The 23548-nt window shown below is 40.2% G+C and overlaps 1 protein-coding gene and 1 long non-coding RNA gene across 5 annotated transcripts in view; one reads left to right on the top strand and one right to left on the bottom strand.

Moving 5' to 3' along the window:
• The window catches only part of DCDC1 (doublecortin domain containing 1), a 418164-nt gene that overhangs the window by 36734 nt on the left and 357882 nt on the right, over positions 1–23548 (bottom strand). For all 4 annotated transcript variants that reach the window (XM_048854576.2, XM_048854579.2, XM_048854578.2 and 1 more), the window contains 7 exons: positions 21723–21873; positions 12531–12689; positions 10898–11101; positions 8096–8210; positions 4511–4681; positions 3659–3844; positions 2031–2234 (listed from right to left, as the gene is read on the bottom strand). In XM_048854576.2, the coding sequence (XP_048710533.2) occupies positions 2031–2234; positions 3659–3844; positions 4511–4681; positions 8096–8210; positions 10898–11101; positions 12531–12689; positions 21723–21873 (1190 nt within the window). The remainder of the gene's footprint in view (positions 1–2030; positions 2235–3658; positions 3845–4510; positions 4682–8095; positions 8211–10897; positions 11102–12530; positions 12690–21722; positions 21874–23548) is intronic.
• The window catches only part of LOC142072516 (uncharacterized), a 30043-nt gene continuing 25648 nt past the window's right edge, over positions 19154–23548 (top strand). The window contains exon 1 of the long non-coding RNA XR_012668916.1: positions 19154–19243. This is a non-coding gene — a long non-coding RNA (uncharacterized LOC142072516). The remainder of the gene's footprint in view (positions 19244–23548) is intronic.

Genomic DNA, 23548 nt, shown 5'->3' with positions numbered 1-23548 from the left:
TTACCCTCAGAGGTTCCTGACCTACATTAATTACTGAAAGAAATGTGATTCAATATATTTTTATACATATTAAAACTATTAAACAAAAAATTAAAACCAAGAAGACATCTCAAAGCTAAGCTGTTGTTAATATTAAATTAAATTAAGAAAGTAATACAACCATTACACAAAATCAAATCAATAAACCAACAAATTATGGTAATCTCAATAGTGGATTGGAATTAAATTATCAAATTAACACAAAAATAGTCAAACATTACAAGTTCTAGAAAGGGATTTAAGGAGGTAGTTGTCCTTTTGGTTATAAACCCCAACTGAAGAACTGTATCTATAACTTGGAGCTGGGTAAAAGTTTTAATACTGGAACCAAGTTATCTAGTGCTTAACCCACAACTTGAACTAATTATAAAGCTTCCTCCTTATTTAAATTCTTATGTGGTGGCTCTTTCCCTCACCCCCAACTGAGATATTATATAGACTTTACAAGATACTTCTGCAGTAGTTCAACAACTCTGATCTGGTGACAGTTTCAATTCTCTTAGGACTTGTAGACACAGGACACAGAACACACTTTAAATGGATGGGCTATCTCACCAGTCCACGGAAGACTGATGTCACATTAAAGTCTGTTTCAGGTTCTTGCTTGAGGACACAATTTATTGGTCAAACAGAAGCTCAGGCAAAATATCAAAATAAAGTAGTTCCTCTGTCCAACATGGGCTACAGTTGCCAGAGGCTTTTCCCTCACCTCTCTCAGCCCTTCCTGGTCATACCAGACCAAGGGACTCCTGTAGGAGCCTACCTACTCTCTGCAGTTCTCTCCCTCAGCTGAGCTTTTGCTGGCCTTTAGAAGGACTAGGATCAATGGCATTTAGGTGACTTGTTGACCCAAAAGACACAGCTTCTCAGACATTCTTGATTCTTACAGTTTGTGAATTTTACTTACTCCATCTTCCAGTGCCTTGTTCCAAGGCCTTTGAGCAAATCAGGTGTGAGACCTACTCTGGCACCATGCAATTTGGTCCAATCAGGTTTGAATTAGGTCATCCTTAGCTAGCATCAATTTTGGGAAAAGCCAGAAATTTTTAAACTCTTTGGTCTTTTGCACATCAGAGACTATAAGCCCCTGGCTCCCAAAATACCAAAACCACAGAACATGAGACCACTTTTGAGGAAGCTGACATGATCTTATCTGCGTGAAAAACTCTTGCAATGAGACTGTCATCAGTTTACAGAAAGTTTGACCCCAAAATCCTGTAAAAATTTCCAGAGTTCCAACAGTCAGTCACTCAGTATTCATCTATCAGCAATATTAAAAATAAGCTTGAATATCTTGTGCTCAGTGTCATCATTCTTCTCATAAACAAGACAATTTACAGTAATTTTCTATTTTGGAACTGGGTTATAAGTCAAATAATTTATCTTTAGCAATTTCCATCTCAATAGAGAAAACTTACTTTAAAATCTCCCAAGAGTAAACCAAATTTAAGAAAAAAGATGTTTACATTTTATATAAGGTCTATATTCCTATATATGGTATTTCTCTTAGAAGAATCATCACTGATTATAAACTGAAGAAGGAGGCTGTGTTTGGATCCAAATTAGAAGGTTTAAACTAGGATGAAGAGTTTGGGTCGGGGGCTGAACCAATGCTAAAAATCATGTCTGACAATGGCAAAATCTCTTAAAAGGGTCTCCTGAAATTATCAGCCTAAATTGTGGAAATATCATAATTTCAAGTGTTATTGCAAGATTTATGCCATGAAAATGTTTTATCATACTGGGTCATATCAAAACTGAATCTGGAGAACAGGTTCCTACAGGCCCTGGATCAGATTGGGAAACAAACTCACAGGGTAGGTCTAAAATTTGTGAATTCAAAACGACCACCTCAGCAATTCATGATGAAGGGAGATTTAGCTTTGAGATTCTGGTTTGGGTTCATCTTGGTCACTGACAAAGGCTGCTTGTCCTTGCCAATACTATAGACATTATAATTATCTCTGGGGATGATTGTTACTAATACTTACCATAGGGAATGTGCTAGCAATGATTAACTGACCATTTCGGTAGCCAGTTCCATTTCTGTATGCAATTATTTTCACTGCTTTATGGTTCATAGCTGCAGAGATCTTTTCTGAGATTGTTTGTATGGAGGTTTCAGTCCGCAAAGATGCTAGAACTTCTTCTAAATAATTCAAGGTATTTTCGGCTTCCAATGTGGATAAATCAGTCTTTAAGATAAGAAAGAACCAGATCCAATCAGGCTGCTGCTCTTGTTAAATCAATACTGAAGTGAACTTCTTTTCATGAAGCTCACCAATTTAATTTAAAATTTATTCAGTCAACACTAAATTTATTGAAATATGTAATATACTAATATCTACTCTGCATGTACCTTTGGTGATCGCACTAAATCTCCAGGGATTTCTGGTAGTTATGATTTGTTAAAAATGACAAGAGATGGCTAAAACCAAATTTTGTAGGAAAGCTAACAAGACATGTATGTATTTCTTTTAAAGATAATTGAACATATCTGTATACACGGCTGTTTAGGTAAAGATGAAACAGCTTTCAAAAGATATCTCCCCTTATTCAATGCAGAGCTCCCATTAATTATTTCCCCTTAATACTAATATCTATAGGAGTTCCATATGTGCAGGCAAGAGACAAATATGTCCCATAACAGATACATTTTAATGCTAACAGGAAAACTATTCTAAAATTTGGTATAGCACAAAACAATATCCTAATAGGTTTATAAATATTAGGATATTATTTATATATCCCTAATAACAAATCTGCCACTCTTGACTTCCTTTCAACTAGAAAGATATTAAGAAAAAGACAATAATTTTATACATATTTTAAACTCAGCAGTTAGTACATTCCCAGAATGAGAGACAGTGGTGGAGACTCTGCATACATGTCACATGCCACGTACTGCAGCAATGACCAACCTATGACACATGCATTAATTAGGTAAATGCAAGGTTTTTTTTAGAGTACCTATGTTGCTGAGTGAGTAGGATCCCCCGCCTCCCAACACACTTTCTTCTGGAGAAGGTGGAATTATGGGTGGTCATGTCCTCTCAGCATAGGATCAATGGTAGTGGTGAGAACTTTCACTCACTACCCAGAGCTGGAATGAGTGGTGTGGGGAACATACCGACAGAGTCCTTTAGTATCACATAGGAACACTTGAAGAGGAAGGAAGCAGGGCAAACTTTCAGAAGACTCCCAACCCCTCATCCATCGTAGCCAAGGCCACTGTTTCTCTGCATTCAATCAATGGCCTGAAAAGTGCAGCCTCTGGAACATTGAGAACCTGATCTCAAAAAACTAGTGGTTGATTGTAAACGTCCTAGCCCTTTTTCAGGGTTGGCGTTCAAAGAGGGGATATGCCAGTCCCCTATTCATCCATGGGTACCATGATAATATCCACACTGGCCCCATTCCCACTGACACCTGCAAAACATTCCTGATCTGTTCAACAGCGAGCAGTAAAACTGAAAGACTATATGAAGGTTTACAGTTTGTTCAAGTGAAGATAGCAAAGTTCTGCAGTAGTCTAAGAATGTACTATGATCATTTTCAGGTTATTTTATAATCCTGAGTCTACAGTACAGCTAATAGGACAAATTAAAAAAATACAAACCTTCCTCACATTAACACACTTAAAAGGCCCCAAGGAGAAATGACTTGCTTCCTCAGAGCCAGAGGCACAGAAGAATATGCTACCTGCGGGTAATTTTTTCAGTTCTTTTTTTCCTCTTATAGCCCTTGCACAAGCCAAACATATCATGAACTTCTGCTTTCCACTGGGTGAAAGAAAATAGTAGCCCTAAAAAGAAGGGAAAACAATAGTTTCAATGTTTTAGAGTATCCAGATGTGCAACAGTTCAGTTATCTAATTACTTCCTATAAGCATCCAGGATTTCCTCAACACAAGTCCACCTTTGCTAACCTTCCTGATGCTGCCAGTTAGGATACATGAATAGCTGTTGTTCATTTCAAATGAGACAATGACAAATGGCTTTGGATCTTCAGCCCTCATCTCTGGACACTGCAAAACGGAACTGGTGTTGGAACAGACTAAAGCAATTGTGACATCAGAGGTGAGTGACTGACAATGTACTTTTACTTATTACAAATCTATGGATAGCGACATAAAATTTGACTGGGGATTTTATCATCGTTTAATCATGACCTGTTTCACAGCCATGATGTCATACTTAGGTAAGAGAAACTTCTACAGACATGACTGCTCAATATATTACTTTACAAAGTACTTTTTTTGCTAGCAGGAAGAGAAGATTATGCACCGACACCTGAAGTGGAGCACCCACAGGGACAGCACTTGAAGAAAAAGTGAAATATATGATCTGTCCATTTCAGATAAATATAAATATATAGGTATACACATAAACATTTTTGCCTGTTGTCTGCATTGACAGTGGATTAAACTTCCCTATGTCAACTTTTACATACCTTAAAATATTTTACTTACTGGCTGGTCTATTTTTTCTCTACTGGTCACAGAGAATGTGCAAACAGAAGCATGATTTGCTGCTGTGATTTCTTGATCCAGTACTGTGCTGTAAAAGGCACTAAATACTCCTGCATTTTCCATGTAATGCCACTTTTGATTGGCAGCTCCATTGCTGTATTCTTTATAATTCTGTCAAAACATAAAAGATAAATCCTATTCCTACGCTATAGCATTCTTCTATTCAGTATTTGGCATGAATGTCTTGTGCTGTTTAAAAAAAAAGCTTGTTTTTCAGATGAGACTTTAAATACTCAAGTCCTGTCTTTTCTGTTTGGACACTAATCATCTCATGACACTTTAAGTAAAAGTAGGTATTTGCCCCAGTATCCTTGACAAATTTTCCCCCTGCACTCAGTGTTGTATGGTGGATTGTCTAATCTTCTGCCATGGAGGTGGCTACATTTCAGAAGTGGTGTATGTACATCAGCAGTTTTAAAGTGCTGTGCGATCCTTTGGGATAAAAGGCGCGCTAGAAACAAAATGCTGTTAATAAAATAGACAATATTAGGTAAGTGAAAAAGTGAACTAATCAGCATAGGTGGTCTGCCATCAATCTTGCCATCAGAGATGGGCAGTCTTTAAATCTGGCCTTCTTTCTGGGATCTGCCATCATGGCAGAAGACCCAAATAACCCAACAAGGTCATAAGAGAACAGAAGACAGGAAGGGTGGATCAGTGGTTAGGGTGTTAGTTTAGGAAACCCAGGTTCAATTCCTTGCTTCCTAATGGACTTCCTATGTAACCTTGGGCAGGTCACAAAGGTTGGATTAATTAAATGGGAGTTAGGTGCATAAATACTGTTGAGGGCTAGGTTCCTGTGTCTCAATTTTGTGCCTATAAAATGGGGATAATAGCATTTCCTGTCCACACTAGGCTTTTGTAAAAACAAATGCATTAAAGATTGTGAGGCACCCTCACGCTACAGTAATGGGAACCATGTAAATTAGATAGATAACGTTGATTCCTGAAAATGAAGTTCTGGGAAACTCTGATGTACTGCTTCCATTGGAGACACTCCTCAAATTAAAACAAACATTAGATCTTAATTATTTATGACAAATTTATATATGACTAAGGAGAGAAACAGAAAAAAAATGTCAACAAGCTAAGAAAGTTCAGGGATTAGAAAAGGTTCCAATTTACAGCTGGAATGTACTCAGTGTGCATAATGGACTCTGCTTTTTTATGTAACCTAGCTTGAGTCAAAAGTTCATGTGTCTCCCTCCTCAAATGGTCAGAGCTTTCCAGAGGGTCCTGGGTTTTGGTGTAATTCACAGGTGTATGCCAACAATGGGGATCTCTGCTGACAATACTTAAAGGAAAAGGAAATGTCCATTAATAGAATCAATTTAATTTCTGTGGCTGTTCCCTATATAATTATATACCGTGTGTCATTCATTACAGGCCTATTGCTATTTTTCAAAATATGTCACATTGATATTTTCCCCCCAATCTTTTTAGTCAATGACAGAATCCCAAGAGCATATTTGTATAGACAATATTTTATATTATAGTTGACGTGACAGTTTCTGCTGGTCTAACAGGCATTCTTTAATACTATGCAGGTAAAGAAATGTAAGTACTTAGAATCACTTTTGGCATATAAAATGATTTAATTTATAAAAAAAAATAAAATGTTCCAGGGAAAACAAGCCATTACAACAACAACTTTATCGTGCATGGCAGCTTGCTGCATGAAATATGAATGGGAAGCCATATGGAATTCAAGATTTTGCAAAACCCTCAGACTATTGTTTGGAGTTCACAAAAACCACGAGTTCATGAATCTGTTTTCCTGTAATTTAAAACTCTTGGGGTCAATTCAGAGGGGAGTATAAGTAAGTCCTGAAAGAGTCTAAACTGAAGTAGCTGGTATTGCCTTCTGCATCTCCCCTTCAACATGTATGTTACAAGAAAACAAACTGCCTCTTGTCTCCCTTTCACCCACATTCACTTACCATATCATGTCTACAATTGGTCCAATGATTCCTAGTGTAAGTGAGGCTCAGTTGGTGTAACTCACATATCAAGAAGCCAGAATAGAAGAGTTTACTGAAACTAGCAGCTAACAGGAAGATGTAAGTTAAAGCAGGCTACACTCTATTTTACACCTTCTCATCCCTTCTTCTGGTAATTAGTGTGTAAGTTACAACAACAAAGTCCTTCATACATCCTTACACAGGTAATAGGTCTAAGAAAGTCTAACTCAGTGTAAGGGAATCAAAGTGTAAGGAAGTTTAGTTTATACCACCTTACACTTCATTTCAGAGTTTGGCTAATTGCTTTGTAGTGATTTAATTTTTTAAAAACACAACTTCCTAGCATTTTCTTTGCCTGTGTATTAGCGATAATAAACTCTGAAAAACACAAGTGGCTGCCTGGTACATAGCAATATCAATTCCATAATTATTTGTGTATTCCTTTCTCTGATCCTTTTTCCCCCATCTCCCTCTACATTTGTTTTTCACTCATCCATCTCTGTTCCATTTTCAAAATATTGTTTCATTGGCAATAGTCCTCTGAACACAGGATGGCAAAGAGCATTCAAAATTAGGCAAAACAAGTTCAGCTATTCCCAATACGAAGACATTAAGGGTATCTATAAAAGATGTGCAATTACTAATAATGTCTCTGCCGAGCAAAAAGCTGAAAACAATGGGCAAAATAAGCAAGTCTTCCCTTTTGATTTTAAAGAGTGCAAGAATGGCAGCATCCCTGAGAACAACTGGCATATACAAAGAACTTAATTGAGCTGAATAGGGAAGGGCTCACCAGAATCAATTTAACATTTCTCACTTTTATTATATTGCATGAACTTTAAAATATTTGTCACAAACCAAAGGCCTGATTCTGCAAGCTGTAATGCATGATGACTAATCCATTTGATGGATATTATTATGTGAGTAATTTCCACCAACTGGCCTTAATTGCTGCAAGAAATAAAAGATAAAGCTTTTATAAAAAGAGTGGAAGCACACACAAAATACTTGAAAAGCAAATTGATTTTCAATAAAAACTAGTTTGGGGGACAATATACTGTACATATTCTATGAAACTGATTGCACTACTAAATGTCAGATTGTGACAGTTTTTATTTCATTGACTGATGTCATAAAGGCATTGTCAAAGATAACTGCAATTGTCTATATTCAGTAGAAGAGAACGAAGCTGTAACCCTGTATTTTTCAGTTGCATTAAGGATTCAGTGGCTGATTCTGACACACTGTTACTCACAATTCAACATGCCGACTTTAAATGTTCCTTATTTTAAAACTAATATGCATGAAACTTTATCTTGGCATTTCTGGACTCCAGAATGTAACTTTCATGTTGTTTTTATTGATAATTTATTGGATAGAATCTTTTATATCTTTGCAACAGCTGTAGCCCTGGGACTTCCTGTGTTATCTATAGTATACAAAGCACTATTAAAAGAAAATATTATTCAAAGCTGATTCGGTATCTGAATACAACTGGATCCTGGGCCTACATCTAGGTGTACAGCAATAATTTTTGTCTCTTCTTTTAAATGCACTCTCTTACCTGCAGAACAACAGCACATCGTTTCATGTCCAGTGCACATTTTGAGTATCTAGTCTGTGTGCTGGGCATTGACACTGCTAGCACTAGATTTGGATCACTCATCAAATGAAATGTCCTAAGAACAGAAAAAACAACAGTAACACTATAATGTAAAAATGCAAATATTTTTAGAGGGCCTAAATACATTAGGCTTTCTCCTAAACTACTCTTACAGCTAGAGAACATGAGTGATGCCGCAGTAATGCACACTTTTATGAAGAAGCCTTATAGAAGGATTATTAGCACATACCAAAATGCTGACATAGCCCTTGGTGGGTTTGATTCACAAGTATCTAGTTCATTTTAAAAAGAAAAGGAGTACTTGTGGCACCTTAGAGACTAACCAATTTATTTGAGCATAAGCTTTCGTGAGCTACAGCTCGCTTCATCGGATGCATACTGTGGAAAGTGTAGAAGATCTTTTTATACACACAAAGCATGAAAAAATACCTCCCCCCACCCCATTTGATCACTTTAGATAAGCTATTACCAGCAGGAGAATGGGGTGGGGGGTAGGTATTTTTTCATGCTGTGTGTGTATAAAAAGATCTTCTACACTTTCCACAGTATGAATCTGATGAAGCGAGCTGTAGCTCACAAAAACTTATACTCAAATAAATTGGTTAGTCTCTAAGGTGCCACAAGTACTCCTTTTCTTTTTGCGAATACAGACTAATACAGCTGTTACTCTGAAACCTGCTAGTTCATTTTGAGTTTCAGATTTACCCCAAACCCTACATTCAAAGCTCAGTTTGAGTAAACCAATTACAAACTTGGTGAGTTTCTCTCTTTCTTCACAAATGCTCTGGCACTATCTCTTGCCTGACAGGACACCCTCTTCCTTCCTCCAACACAATCTGCCTCACTCCTGCATTTTCGGAGAACCACCCTTTCCTCCTCTCATCCTCAAAAAAAGGCTTCAGGCCCAAACACAGGAAGATATGTGCATGCCACCCTCCCTGAACACACGATGGCTAGAGATACTTCTCCTCTGACCTGGTGACATGTCAGTGGTATTTTACTACCATCCTGACATCTTCAGTGGGCTCCCAGCTGTTCCCTACCCTCTCTTGAATGCTTAGGGGTTTTCCTGCTAGGATGCAGTTCAGTCTGGGATAATTTCTCATGCACAGACTGAAGTAGAGCCAAACAAAGTACAGTAACCTCAGCTGAACTAGGATTCAATGCTGTTCTTCACATTAACATGAGAAAAGCTTATCTAACGCAAACAAGTTCTTATAGTCTTAACTTTACATCCAGCTAATAGTACATAAATCACTGCCTACTCCAAGACACATGAGAAAGCTCTGTGTTCTTAATAGCACTGAGAGTCCTGCATTGTTACGTGAAGGGCAACTCTCGAGCCATACCCAATACCCCTTTTTAAAAACAGCAGAAACTCCATTTGCAATGCTGCTCGTTCCTCAGATGCAAGAAGAGCATGTCAGGCTGGCGACTCATCTGCTATGGATACAGAGGGGAAGAAGCTTGCCTTGCTAAAACCACAGAGACTCCAAATGGGACAGCAGGACAACTACCTGGCTCCTGACATTCTGGGTTGCGGGTGGGGGCAGTTTACTGCCTCCAAAGACAGGAGAAAGTGAGGTGAGAAGGAGATAAAAGAGCACTGGTTCTACTAGGAAGACACTTAAAAGTAAAGAGAGGGAGTCTGGTTCTGTTGGTGGGAAGGTGATAATGTGGGACCAGAAGCTTTCTCTGGGTTCATACCAAAATAGGCATTGAGGCCAATTTACCTTGGCTTTAGGATTTGATGCAAAATGGTTGCAAAAACTGAGATAATAGATTTTTGGGGCTATCCACTAACCCTTTTAACACAGAGACAAAATAGAAGGATTTTAAAAGGAAGACAATTCTGTGTTCTTGGGATCCAAGAATAATCTGTTTTACTGAATGCTTTGTCCAATATGAAGCCTTGAATTAGGAGATTAAAAGGGGATGGAGCAGATGGAGACAGACACTTTTCTCTCTACTCAAGTCTGCTGCTTTGATTTTATACTGCTAGTGATGGAACGGTGCAGTTTTTCTCTCTTCATGAACCCACAATTTGTTTAATGTATCCTTTGTCATTCTGCTGCAGTGGAAAGTGCTGCATTCTCAGGGGAAAGAAGTGAAGGAGGAAAGATGAGTAGTGTACTGTACAGCAGTCTATAAAGCTAGTGGCATTTTAAGCATGCTTAGTATGTCATTGCATTCAAAGGTGAATGACATATGCATGCTGAAGTTTTCCTTTTCTGTTTTTGAAGGACACAGTGCTTCTGGATTCCTCAAATTAGCACTGGTCTGGAGCTCCAGTACAATGCAATACATTGTTTCATAGTATCCATATTTTGATCCTTTTAACTTAGGCTGAGTGGACTGTGGGGAAGAGTGCACTTCACACTGCTGTCCCCCTTGTGGTTGATTTAAGAGCCCTCATGGGAGTGGGGAGGGTTTCCCTTGATTGGAGGGATTGTTGCTTTGATATAGGTCTTTTAAAGCTATCTTTAGCTTTCTACACTAGAGATTCATTTATGAGATTCTATGCTGTAAATTAACGGCTAGTAAGACAAGAAAATGATCAAAGAAGAACTATTGAAACCCTATTAAAAATCCTAAACCTAGTTCTTTCCCATTCAACACACTAAAAAAATAACTTCAATAACTAGATAACAGTCCACAGAGCTGGAATTCTGTTTTCATGTATGATACATAAAGCTTCCCTTTATAACATTTAGTCTCATATATCAGTGAACATGCTTGTACCTGTCACGATCTCTCCATATCCAGTGCTGATTGGTATCATCAGACTTCTTTTCCACCAAAACAACTTCAGTACCAACATGCAGGTTAGCATCCTGAACCCCCAAAACAAGCCCTGGGAATGCACAGTTTATAATCTGTTTGTCTCTAAACTCAAACTGCTTATGGTGAGCCTTCTGCAATTCTGCATTCAGCTTTGGTTGAGGTCTGAATAAACAAAATTAGGGTTAGGTGTTTAGGGTTAGAAAAATGCCCTATTAACTTAACATGACTTACACACAACACTTATGACAAGTAGATTTTGCAGAATCTTTGTTAACGTGTCTGACCGTGTTCTTAACGATAGAACAAATGACCAGGAGTACAGCAAGGGACTGGGTATGTGAGGGCAGGGAGAGGAACAGAGAGGATGGACAGAGGAAAAAGTAGAATGAGAGGGCTAATATAGGGAAAGCTATTTCCAAGACAAAGGTGAAAAGCATACTGGAACTCATTGCCATTAGTTCTACTATACTGGCTCGGTGAAAAGGCACAAAGAGGCAAACATCACCTTAATTTGGTTGTTTATGCCTCTATCTGCTTTTGTAAAAACTGGAATAAATGTGTGATGGACAATAAGGGCTAATTTGAATGTAGTCCAGCATGCCTCTACATCCTTGATTTTTAAATAGTCATTCTAGTAAATCTAGTTACATGCAGATAACATGCAGATAAACAGGTAATTCTGAACTTCACAGAAATAAATGAATACATCCTAAAGTTATGGTGGCAACAAATTCCAGAACAGTAGTGCTCAAGTGAGCTCAAGTGAATGATATCACTTGATCTCAGTGTATTTTTCTGAACGACATTTCATTTTAATGTAATTTAGGGATTTCCTTTCCTACCCATATTTTCAAGTTCTTCTCTTTTCCCTTTCTTTTATCTATCCACTCCCCATATTCCATACTCCTGCCTTTCTCCTTACATTTTTTTCCTCTTATTTCTTGTCCCTGCTATGCTACCTCTCCTTTGGCTGGGAGACACTTCCAAATGGCCGTTAAATGCCCTGAATAGGAAAGGCCTGATTTTTAAAACTCAGACTCCTGTCATGTACCTGCAATTTGGTGTGGCATATAACTTTGGGCACAATTCACTGGGGAAACAAATAAAAATATATAGACTGCACTTGGCAACTGTGTCTTTAGGGACCTGATATGATGTCCACTGAAGTCAATGTAAAGACTCACTATTACACCAATGGACATCGGATGAGGTCTACATTCTTCATTTGTGCCCCAAATAGCTGTTCACAAAACTAAAAGACCACAAGGTTGAGGCACCTTTAAAAATTAGGTGGAAAGGATTATTTTTCAGTTAATGTAATAGAAAATTAGATATTAATGGGATATTTGGATCTAACTGCTTATATATATTTCTAAAAGTTTCTTCATAGAAGACTAAATTCTCTTACAGTGGTAAAGTCCTATTATTATTAAAAGGAGTTCTTCCTGAGTAAGGAAATGCAGGATATGTGTGAATAAATACAAGGAAGCAGAGCTTGGTATGGTGTGTCGGTCTGTGACTTTTGTCAGGTTCAGTATTACATTGTCCAAATGTGTATCAATTATATTGTAAAAGTATAATTATTTCTTACCTGTACTTCTGAAATAACTCTGCATTTTCACAGAATTCTTTATCCTTGTCCTTTGGAAAACTGTCATCATCATGAAAATCACAGGAAATTTCCTGCCAGGAATATTTGGATTTCATATGCCAAGCATCTGTTTTAAGATGTGATTTTGCATGTGAATTACTGAAAAACAAACCACAAAATGGGAATTTGGAAAACTAACAGATTGGGGAGATACTTTACAAGGTAACTAGAAGTAAAACAATTAGATCTTGCGTTCTTGCATCAATGTAAGTTTTTTTCTGAGTAAAAATTGAAGGATTTGGACCGTAATTTGTATAATAAGGTCCACAGGAATGGAAAATCTATTATAAACATATAGGGTGAAATCCTAGACCCCCTGAATCTATGGTAAAACTTCCATTGACTTCCCTAGATTGTACCTAGGGACTTTCCATAAAGTAATCAATATTTTTGTACTCATCACATAAGAAATTTCCTAATCCCACAGAACATTATGTGTATTGCTGACACTAAAATGAACAGAAAGTCATACTTTTGTACAGAGTTGTATGAACTTCTCCTAGACTGGTGGACTAGTCCAGCTCCCACTGAAGTTAAGAGAAAGAATCCCACTGACTTCACTGAGAGCTGGCTCAGGCTCTAGCAGAGTGGCCCCTTCAGGTATTCTTTCACATTTACTTTGAGCAGTGTTGTTTCGCAAATTTGTACAACACTGACTATTATCCTATGAGACAGCAATACTTGCCAGTATCTGATTTATAATTTTATATTATATACATTTATAATTGATTCTTTGCTGACATGTATCAGAGGAACAGCCGTGTTAGTCTGTATTCGCAAAAAGAAAAGGAGTACTTGTGGCACCTTAGAGACTAACCAATTTATTTGAGCATGAGCTTTCGTGAGCTACAGCTCACTTCATCAGATGCATACCGTGGAAACTGCAGCAGACTTTATATACACACAGAGAATATGAAACAATACCTCCTCCCACCCCACTGTCCTGCTGGTAATAGCTTATCTAAAGTGATCAACAGGTGGGCCATTTCCAGCACAAATCCAGGTTTTCTCACCCTCCACCCCCCCACACAAATTCACTCTCCTGCTGGTGCTAGCCCATCCAAAGTGACAACTCTTTACATAATCAAGTCGGGCTATTTCCTGCATAGATCCAGGTTCTCTCACATCGCCCCCACCCCCATACACACAGAAACTCACTCTCCTGCTGGTAATAGCTCATCTAAACTGACCACTCTCCAAGTTTAAATCCAAGTTAAACCAGAACATCTGGGGGGGGGGGTAGGAAAAAACAAGAGGAAACAGGCTACCTTGCATAATGACTTAGCCACTCCCAGTCTCTATTTAAGCCTAAATTAATAGTATCCAATTTGCAAATGAATTCCAATTCAGCAGTTTCTCGCTGGAGTCTGGATTTGAAGTTTTTTTGTTTTAAGATAGCGACCTTCATGTCTGTGATTGTGTGACCAGAGAGATTGAAGTGTTCTCCGACTGGTTTATGAATGTTATAATTCTTGACATCTGATTTGTGTCCATTTATTCTTTTACGTAGAGACTGTCCAGTTTGACCAATGTACATGGCAGAGGGGCATTGCTGGCACATGATGGCATATATCACATTGGTGGATGTGCAGGTGAACGAGCCTCTGATAGTGTGGCTGATGTTATTAGGCCCTGTGATGGTGTCCCCTGAATAGATATGTGGGCACAATTGGCAACGGGCTTTGTTGCAAGGATAAGTTCCTGGGTTAGTGGTTCTGTTGTGTGGTATGTGGTTGTTGGTGAGTATTTGCTTCAGGTTGCGGGGCTGTCTGTAGGCAAGGACTGGCCTGTCTCCCAAGACTTGTGAGAGTGTTGGGTCATCCTTTAGGATAGGTTGTAGATCCTTAATAATGCGTTGGAGGGGTTTTAGTTGGGGGCTGAAGGTGACCGCTAGTGGCGTTCTGTTATTTTCTTTGTTAGGCCTGTCCTGTAGTAGGTAACTTCTGGGAACTCTTCTGGCTCTATCAATCTGTTTCTTTACTTCTGCAGGTGGGTATTGTAGTTGTAAGAAAGCTTGACAGAGATCTTGTAGGTGTTTGTCTCTGTCTGAGGGGTTGGAGCAAATGCGGTTGTATCGCAGAGCTTGGCTGTAGACGATGGATCGTGTGGTGTGGTCAGGGTGAAAGCTGGAGGCATGCAGGTAGGAATAGCGGTCAGTAGGTTTCCGGTATAGGGTGGTGTTTATGTGGCCATTGTTTATTAGCACTGTAGTGTCCAGGAAGTGGATCTCTTGTGTGGACTGGACCAGGCTGAGGTTGGTGGTGGGATGGAAATTGTTGAAATCATGGTGGAATTCCTCAAGGGCTTCTTTTCCATGGGTCCAGATGATGAAGATGTCATCAATATAGCGCAAGTAGAGTAGGGGCTTTAGGGGACGAGAGCTGAGGAAGCGTTGTTCTAAATCAGCCATAAAAATGTTGGCATACTGTGGGGCCATGCGGGTACCCATAGCAGTGCCGCTGATCTGAAGGTATACATTGTCCCCAAATGTGAAATAGTTATGGGTAAGGACAAAGTCACAAAGTTCAGCCACCAGGTTAGCCGTGACATTATCGGGGATAGTGTTCTTGACGGCTCGTAGTCCATCTTTGTGTGGAATGTTGGTGTAGAGGGCTTCTACATCCATAGTAGCCAGGATGGTGTTATCAGGAAGATCACCGATGGATTGAAGTTTCCTCAGGAAGTCAGTGGTGTCTCGAAGGTAGCTGGGAGTGCTGGTAGCGTAGGGCCTGAGGAGGGAGTCTACATAGCCAGACAATCCTGCTGTCAGGGTGCCAATGCCTGAGATGATGGGGCGCCCAGGATTTCCAGGTTTATGGATCTTGGGTAGTAGATAGAATATCCCAGGTCGGGGTTCCAGGGGGGTGTCTGTGCGGATTTGATCTTGTGCTTTTTCAGGAAGTTTCTTGAGCAAATGCTGTAGTTGCTTTTGGTAACTCTCAGTGGGATCATAGGGTAATGGCTTGTAGAAACTCGTGTTGGAGAGCTGCCGAGCAGCCTCTTGTTCATATTCCGACCTATTCATGATGACAACAGCACCTCCTTTGTCAGCCTTTTTGATTATGATGTCAGAGTTGTTTCTGAGGCTTAAATAGAGACTGGGAGTGTCTAAGTCATTGTGTAAGGTAGCCTGTTTCCTCTTGTTTTTTTCCTACCCCCCCCCCCCAGATGTTCTGGTTTAACTTGGATTTAAACTTGGAGAGTGGTCAGTTTAGATGAGCTATTACCAGCAGGAGAGTGAGTTTGTGTGTGTATGGGGGTGGGGGGGATGTGAGAAAACCTGGATCTATGCAGGAAATAGCCCGACTTGTTTATGTAAAGAGTTGTCACTTTGGATGGGCTAGCACCAGCAGGAGAGTGAATTTGTGTGGGGGGGTGGAGGGTGAGAAAACCTGGATTTGTGCTGGAAATGGCCCACCTGTTGATCACTTTAGATAAGCTATTACCAGCAGGACAGTGGGGTGGGAGGAGGTATTGTTTCATATTCTCTGTGTGTATATAAAGTCTGCTGCAGTTTCCACGGTATGCATCTGATGAAGTGAGCTGTAGCTCACGAAAGCTCATGCTCAAATAAATTGGTTAGTCTCTAAGGTGCCACAAGTACTCCTTTTCTTTTTGCTGACGTAGTATTTGAAGCCTGCTCACCAACCTTTAATAAAACAGCGCCATCTATCGCCACAATTAGTAAACGCAACCTCTTTCTAGAGTGTCACTATTAACTGTACACTTCAAGCTTTTCACATACCTCTGCTGTTTTAACAACTCCTTTCTTACACTGTCTGAAAAAGAAACCGTTATTTCTGTTTTTCGCTAATGTAACAACATTAATTTCAGTAGAATTTCACCAGTTTAAACTGGAGTACTGGAATATTGAATCAGGCCTGATGTTTTTACTTTGAAATAATTTTGTTAAGGATCTAGTGGGATTATGCAGCAGAATAAGTTTTTTAAAATTTGTTACAGAGATTAAGATGGACTCTGTGTCTACTTGAGCATTGGGTAAAGTAAATACAGACAATACAAAGAAGCAGAAAGGGCCTAATAGAACAGTAAATTAACTTAAAATTCACAAATTTGGAGAAATTTTGGAGAGATGTGAGCTTGCTGTATTACTGGGGGGTTGGTTTTTACCTGCATTTCTACAGCTCTGAACATTGTTAGAATTTTATCTTACACCTTTACATAACACTATTTTACTGTCCTTTTTCCTTTACTCAACATTCATTGTGAGATCTTATTTGTGATAGTTGTGGGAGAACCCAAGATCCTATTCCTTAATTAATTATTTTTTCAAATTTATTTGGATACTTTGAATTACCCAGGCTAAGCTCACTTGACCTCCCCCTTTCTTCAAATACGCTGCACAAATTATAGGAGGTTTAATGTATGGACCTTCTTAAATGATATAAATATCAATAATATTAAAATCAAAATTGCTGTGGAAATCATTTTGTTTTAGTCTAACATTAGCTCTCCCAACTTCCTTTTCTCTTACTATAGCTAACCTAATCAGCTTTGTGAGCCAAAGTTCTCAGAGACTGATCCAGCGATTATTAAAGTCAATAGAAAGGCTCTCATTGACTTCAGTGAATGTGGGATCCAGCCAATAGGCTTGATCTTGCAAGGTGCTGACTGTCCTTCTATACTGAAGGTTTATTTTTTGCTAATTAAAATGATTCCTGTTATTGTTACATTTTTATACTTAAAATTGATTCTTTTTTATTTTGACTGAAAATATGCAACATTTCAAAACTTCACAGCCACACTATTGGATCTGCAAAATATCATGAAAACAAGAACTTTGGGCAAAAACAATTTGTGAAAAATGTGACAAAAAGTCTTCATTTTCACACTCCTCTAATTACTGCTATTGTAAATGCCTTTCAATCTTGCATTGGAAATGGATTAGACAAAATAGATGTAATGAAGTAGAGCTTTTGGGAAATCTTTGTACAGTAGGCAGCGACATTCATCTCAAATGGAGTAACATTAATTATGCTGGGAAAGGTACATGTTACAAAGATTTGAGTGAACTGCAGAATGAGAGCACGTTATTTTTTAAAATGCGCTTTCAATGGACGTTTGAATTATAGGCAATCTTTGCACTACTGTATGCTTTATTTTCTTGTAATTCTATTACAAGTCAGTAGAAGTCAGTATGATTAAGAAAATCTCTAAACTGGCTTGTGCAAACCCAATTTTTAAAGGATGTGGAGTATAACAGTTTTACTACTAAAAGACAATCTCTAAGGAACAACCAAAAGGATCATACCCTTCTCTTCCATCTATATTCTATTAAAACACATCTACAAATCCAACTTGTGTTACCTTTTAATAATCCTCTTGTCAGAAATATAAAGGGAAGGGTAACCACCTTTCTGCATACAGTGCTATAAAATCCCTCCTGGCCAGAGGCAAAGTCCTTTTATCTGTAAAGGGTTAAGAAGCTAAGATAACCTCGCTGGCACCTGACCAAAATGACCACTGAGAAGACAAGATACTTTAAAATCTGGAGGGGGGAAACAAAGGGTCTGTGTGTGTGTGATGCTTTTGCCAGGAACAGAAAAGGAATGGAGTCTTAGAACTTAGTAAGTAATTTAGCTAGATATGTGTTAAATTTCTGTTTTGTTTAAATGGCTGGTAAATAAGCTGTGCTGAATGGGATGTATATTCCTGTTTTTGTGTCTTTTTGTAACTGAAGGTTTTGCCTAGAGGGAATCTCTATGTTTTGAATCTAATTACCCTGTAAGGTATTCACCATCCTGATTACAGAGGTGATTCTTTTTCCTTTTCTTTAATTAAAATTCTTCTGTTAAGAACCTGATTGCTTTTTCATTGTTCTTAAGATTCAAGAGTTTGGGTCTGTGTTCACCTACACAAATTGGTGAGGATTTTTATCAAGCCTTCCCCAGGAAAGGGAGTGTAGGGCTTGGGGGGATATTTTGGGGGGAAAGATGTTTCCAAGTGGGCTCTTTCCCTATTCTTTGTGTAACACTTTGGTGGTGGCAGCATAAGGTCCAAGGACAAAAAGGTAAAAAAGTTTGTACCTTGGGGAAGTTTTAATCTAAGCTGGTAAAAATAAGCTTAGGGGGTCTTTCATGCTGGTCCCCATATCTGTACCCTAGAGTTCAGAGTGGGGAAGGAACCTTGACACCTCTAATAATAATAAACCGTGCTTTCTGAAATTATGAACCACATATTTTTTTAGTTTTGCAATATCAGATGTACATCTGAGTTGAAACCCAGATGTATAATTCAAATTTGTAAAGTTAATAGGTCATAGGTGGAGTGTTTTCATGTAAATCTCTTTAATACATTGAAATAAAGAGCATCATAGTTTTTTACTTGTATAAGATAAGCATTGCATTACACTCATCAGTAAACTCATTCCCTCTCCAACAACTAATCCAGTAAATTAATTCTTATTTGTTACTAGGCTTTCCCAAATAAGTTTGAAAAAAACCAAACTGTTTGGAAACTCAACCCAAACCCAACCTAATCTTTTTGAAGGTTCAGAAAATTGTGCCAATATTTTTCAATGTTCATGTTTGCTTATGCACTTAGGCATTGCTTAATTTTGGCCGAAACAGGAAGCAAGAAGAAACAAAATAGCATGGAAAAGGACATCCTAGTAGTATTATGCCCATCCACAGGTAAGAAATCACTTAAAATCTTGCAAGTGTAAGGGGACTATTGCCCACTTACTAACATTCAGTGGGGGTGTTTTGGTTGGCTAGATCCCAGTACTAAAAGGGGAAGGGTCTATGGGAAATCAGGACCCTGAGACTGATAGTCCCCAGGAACAATGGGGAGAGGCCAATACTCCAGGTCAGCCTGAATGACAGGGCGGGCAGGCTAATCAGGGAGTCGGGGGCAAGGGAGGTCCCGTCCTCCGTGTGAGCTGGATTTGCCTGGGTCAGACAGAGTGGGGCCGAGCTAAGGAGAAAGCAGGGGCCCAAGCTGAGCTGGGGAGCAGAGCTGTGCCAGATCCAGAAGGACCGAAAAGCAGCCCAGAGAGAGCAGACCTGGTCCTGGGAGCAGAGCTGCAGCAACCAGAGCCAGAGGTGCCAGAAAAGCAGCCCAGAAAGCAGGTCAGTGCTGGGAGCAGAGTCACAGAAGCAGCCTGCAGAGCAGACCTGTGCTGGGAGGAAAGCGGTAGCAACAAGCGGCAGAGGGGCCAAAGAAGCAGCCGAGGGAGCTGGAGGCAAAGCAGCAGAGACATAGAGTGGTAGAGCTGGGGCTGGAGCAGTCCGGAGCTGGGTGCAGTGAGCAGCTAGGGAGACTGAGGGGGACCCTGGGCAGTGGGCCCAGCAGGCCAGGCTTGGATCGTAACCCCGACAGGGCAGGGGCGACACTGGGCAGAAGGGTCCTACCACTTAGAGCTTGAGGCCACCACCAGAGCAAGTGTCCAACCCACAGCATCCCTGCAGCACAGCCAGGGCCTGAGAAGGCGGCCTGGGACTTACAAGGAACAGACTGTGAACTGCCCTGACATTCCAGAGACACTGTTTGTGATGTTCCCTGCCACAGAGCAGGTTGATGAGTTTCCTTTAACCTTTCCCATTTTTCCTTATTCTTTTTAAAATTAATCATTGATTAAATAACTTGCATTTGCTTTAAATTGTACGTAATGGTCAATGGGTCAGAGAAATGCCCAGTGCAGAGAGAGTACCCTGGAGTGGGGACACCCTACCCCCTGTCCTAGGTGACCACAGCAGGGTTGGGCGTCGAGCCCCCCAGGAATTCTGGGCCCAGCCTTGTTAGGGTTACGAGGACTCTGCCAGCTTGGAGAGTGGAAGGGGAGCCCTCAAGGGCAGGGAGGCCACTGGGTAAAGGAAGTGGGGACTTAGATCCTTTCGCTAGCCCACTTCACTGGGATAGTGCAGAAGCCAGGAAAGCTCCCCACAATAGCAGGACTGTTCCCCCGCTTACACAAGAACTTGTTCTGATGAGACTTTAAAACTGAATTCCAGACCAAAATGGTTTAGATACATTCTATCAACTATGCAAACAACTAAGACCTTACATTTTTTTTTTGATGTTCATACATCATTCAATGTGTTCTTTAAACTGGGGGAACAATTTTTCAAACTTTTGTGGCAAAAGTTAGGTATTTAAATCAATATTTAGGTACCCAAACAACTGGTCTGCTATTCAAAGTGCTCATGCACTTAATTCTCATTAAAGCCAATATTCAACACCTCTGAAAATGAGACCAACTTATCTGACTGCCTAAACATGGATTTTAGGGCCCTGCTTTCAGTTCAGATGAGGTGCAGCACAAAGAGGATGTAATGCTGCCCTGAAGAGTTAGTTTGGGGTTCTTCTATCAGAGAAACTCCCAGTGGTGTGAAACCAGGTCTTAGGATGCCCTAACTTGTACGAGGAGCTGGTTGGAGCAGATGCACCTTTGCCTTACTCCACTCAGCTGCCCCCAGTGTGAGCTCAGTTGAGAATGGAGTCCTTAGAACACAAACTCAGGCACCCATGCTTGAAATTCTGCCTTTGAATCCATACATGTGAACACCTCACTGGACAGTATATTGGCCAAATTAAATAGATTTCAGCATTTCTGAAGCTAAAATCTGGGCTACAGTGCAAGTTTTTTCCATCCTCTCACCAGCACTGTTCAGTGTATTTATCCTTCTGTGTTCCTGTTATTTATCTTCCATTGCACATCTTAGCATATATAGTTAACCACCACATTCTTTTGTTCTTATCTTCCTCTCCATCTGCCCTCCCCACTCCTGGCATCAACTCATAGCTTATTTTATTCTTCCCAATTTCTGTCTATAGCTTCTAGTAGATCTGTCTAACAAAGGCACAAGCAATTTCATACGCTGAGAAGGTACACAACAGATACAAACAATGCCAATATTGTTGCCAGTTTGCACCTGTTCAGTATTTTTTTTATCAGCAAGTAATTTGAAAATATGTAAACTGCTGCAACCTGGATGTTCAACAAAAGTCCTTTTTTCTAGCATGTCCATCACTTACAAATATGAACAACACACATTCATTACAATGTTAGTGATTTTATAAGCACTTGCAGCAGTATATTTTATGTATCTATTTCTGCTTATACCTACATTTATGTAATAAGCTGTTATGAAGATATTTTGGATTACTTACAGATCTGAATCATCTTTTATATTCAGAAAAATTTCTTCTGTTTGATTTTCCTGCAGCTCCTCAGTTAGTTTTTCTTCAAAAGCCACAAGACCTCTATCCACAAAAAGTTTGGCTCCAGCAGCAATATTGCTCCTTACTCCTAAAACTAGAACTAAATGCAAGTTTACATAATGATATTTATTGCTAAATACTGTATATTTACACCATTATAATCAGCAGTACAAGTAGGGAGGTCCAGTACGCCGTACCAGTAAGATATTTCTAGCTGGTACAGCATACCGGAAAGACACAGGAAGAGCAGAATGTGGGGCCGCTAGGCGGCCCCATGCCAGGAGCTCCTCTGGCACAGCTGTACCACCCCCAGCCCTTTCACCCAGGGTCTCCTCTGTCTGTACAACACCAGCCCCACCGGAGGACAGGGCTGGGGGCGGTACAGCCGCCGGAGGAGCTGCCAGCATTTTTTAACTAATTTATGTTCTTTGCCGATTTGATTTAACCGACTGCTGCTTGGACCCATGATAGACCTAGGCTACTCAAACTGGGACTTTGCACAAGGTGGTGCCCATCACTGTTCACAGCCGCCAGAGGAGCTGCCAGCATTCTGCTCCTTTCCCCGCTGCCCCTCCCAATGGGGAAAGGAGCAGAACCCCCAGCCCTGTCCTCTGGCGGGGCTGCTGTCCAGACGGAGGAGACTCTGCGTGGAAGGGTGGGGGCGATAGAGCTGCGCTGGAGGAGCTGTGGGCATGGGGCTGCCCGGTGGCCCCACGTTCTGCTCCTTTCACTGCTGCAATTCCAAAGTCTCCAGCACAGTGGGAGGAGGACAGAGCCCCCCCCCCCCGCATCCCAGATAAGGGGGGTGGATCATGGGGAGGGAACAGGGAGAGCGTGGGGACCTCAGGCTGGGGGCAGGGTGGGGAATTCTCATGTGGAGCGTCACATGAGAAGGTCATGTGCCCCCCGTTAGCTTCTGTCCCGCCTCCCAATCCCTGTACCGGTAAGACATGGATTCCACTCGCACCGCTGATTATAATATAGGTCTAATCACAAAGAGTAGCCAGCATGTTAGCACAACTGAAAGGAATGGGGATTGTGTTGTGAAGGGTATTTTGTTTTGTTTGTATTAACACTTGAGAAAAATACTTAAATGTCCATGAAATTCAACCATGGTTTAAGAATGTTGATTTTTTTCACCAGTTTGACATACATTTCCAAACAGTTCTCTAACATTTTCTTTTCCATATCTTTTCTCTTTTGGCCAAATTCTGAAGTCCAGATTCTGATCCTACACTAGCATCAATCACTGATATCAATGCAATACTCCCAATTTACACCCGTGTAAGTGAACCCTGAATCTGGCTGTGAACGGTGATGGACCACCTTGTGCAAAGTCCCAGTTTGAGTAGCCTAGGTCTGTCATGGGCCCAAGAAGGAACGGGTTAAATCAGATCAACAAAAAAAGGCAAAGAACATAAACCTAACATAAATGAGTTAAAAAAACCCTTAGTCCTCAGTGATTTCATCTCCACCTATTCTCCTGGCGTCTCCAAGGACTTAAAAGTCTCTCAGAGGCAGCCTGATGCGAATTCCTCTGGCAGGTTTTTATTGATCCCTTAAAGTCTCAACTTCTTCTACCCCTTGCTTCCGCTTCTTCCCTTGTTATACTTGGGCTTGCCCTCATTAGCTACAGCAGCTGGGGGTGTCTCTTTCCATAATTGAAACTTCTCACAGTTGAGGCAGAGTGTGGCTAGTTTTGCTGTTGGCAGACTGGGAAGATTCTTAACCCCTTCTTGCCTGTATTTTGTGCGCGGGTTTGTAGACCCCATCCC

Source organism: Caretta caretta, chromosome 6 (genome assembly GCF_965140235.1).
Source record: "Caretta caretta isolate rCarCar2 chromosome 6, rCarCar1.hap1, whole genome shotgun sequence".
Lineage (NCBI taxonomy): Eukaryota > Metazoa > Chordata > Testudines > Cheloniidae > Caretta > Caretta caretta.
This window is presented reverse-complemented; position numbering and strand designations above follow the sequence as displayed.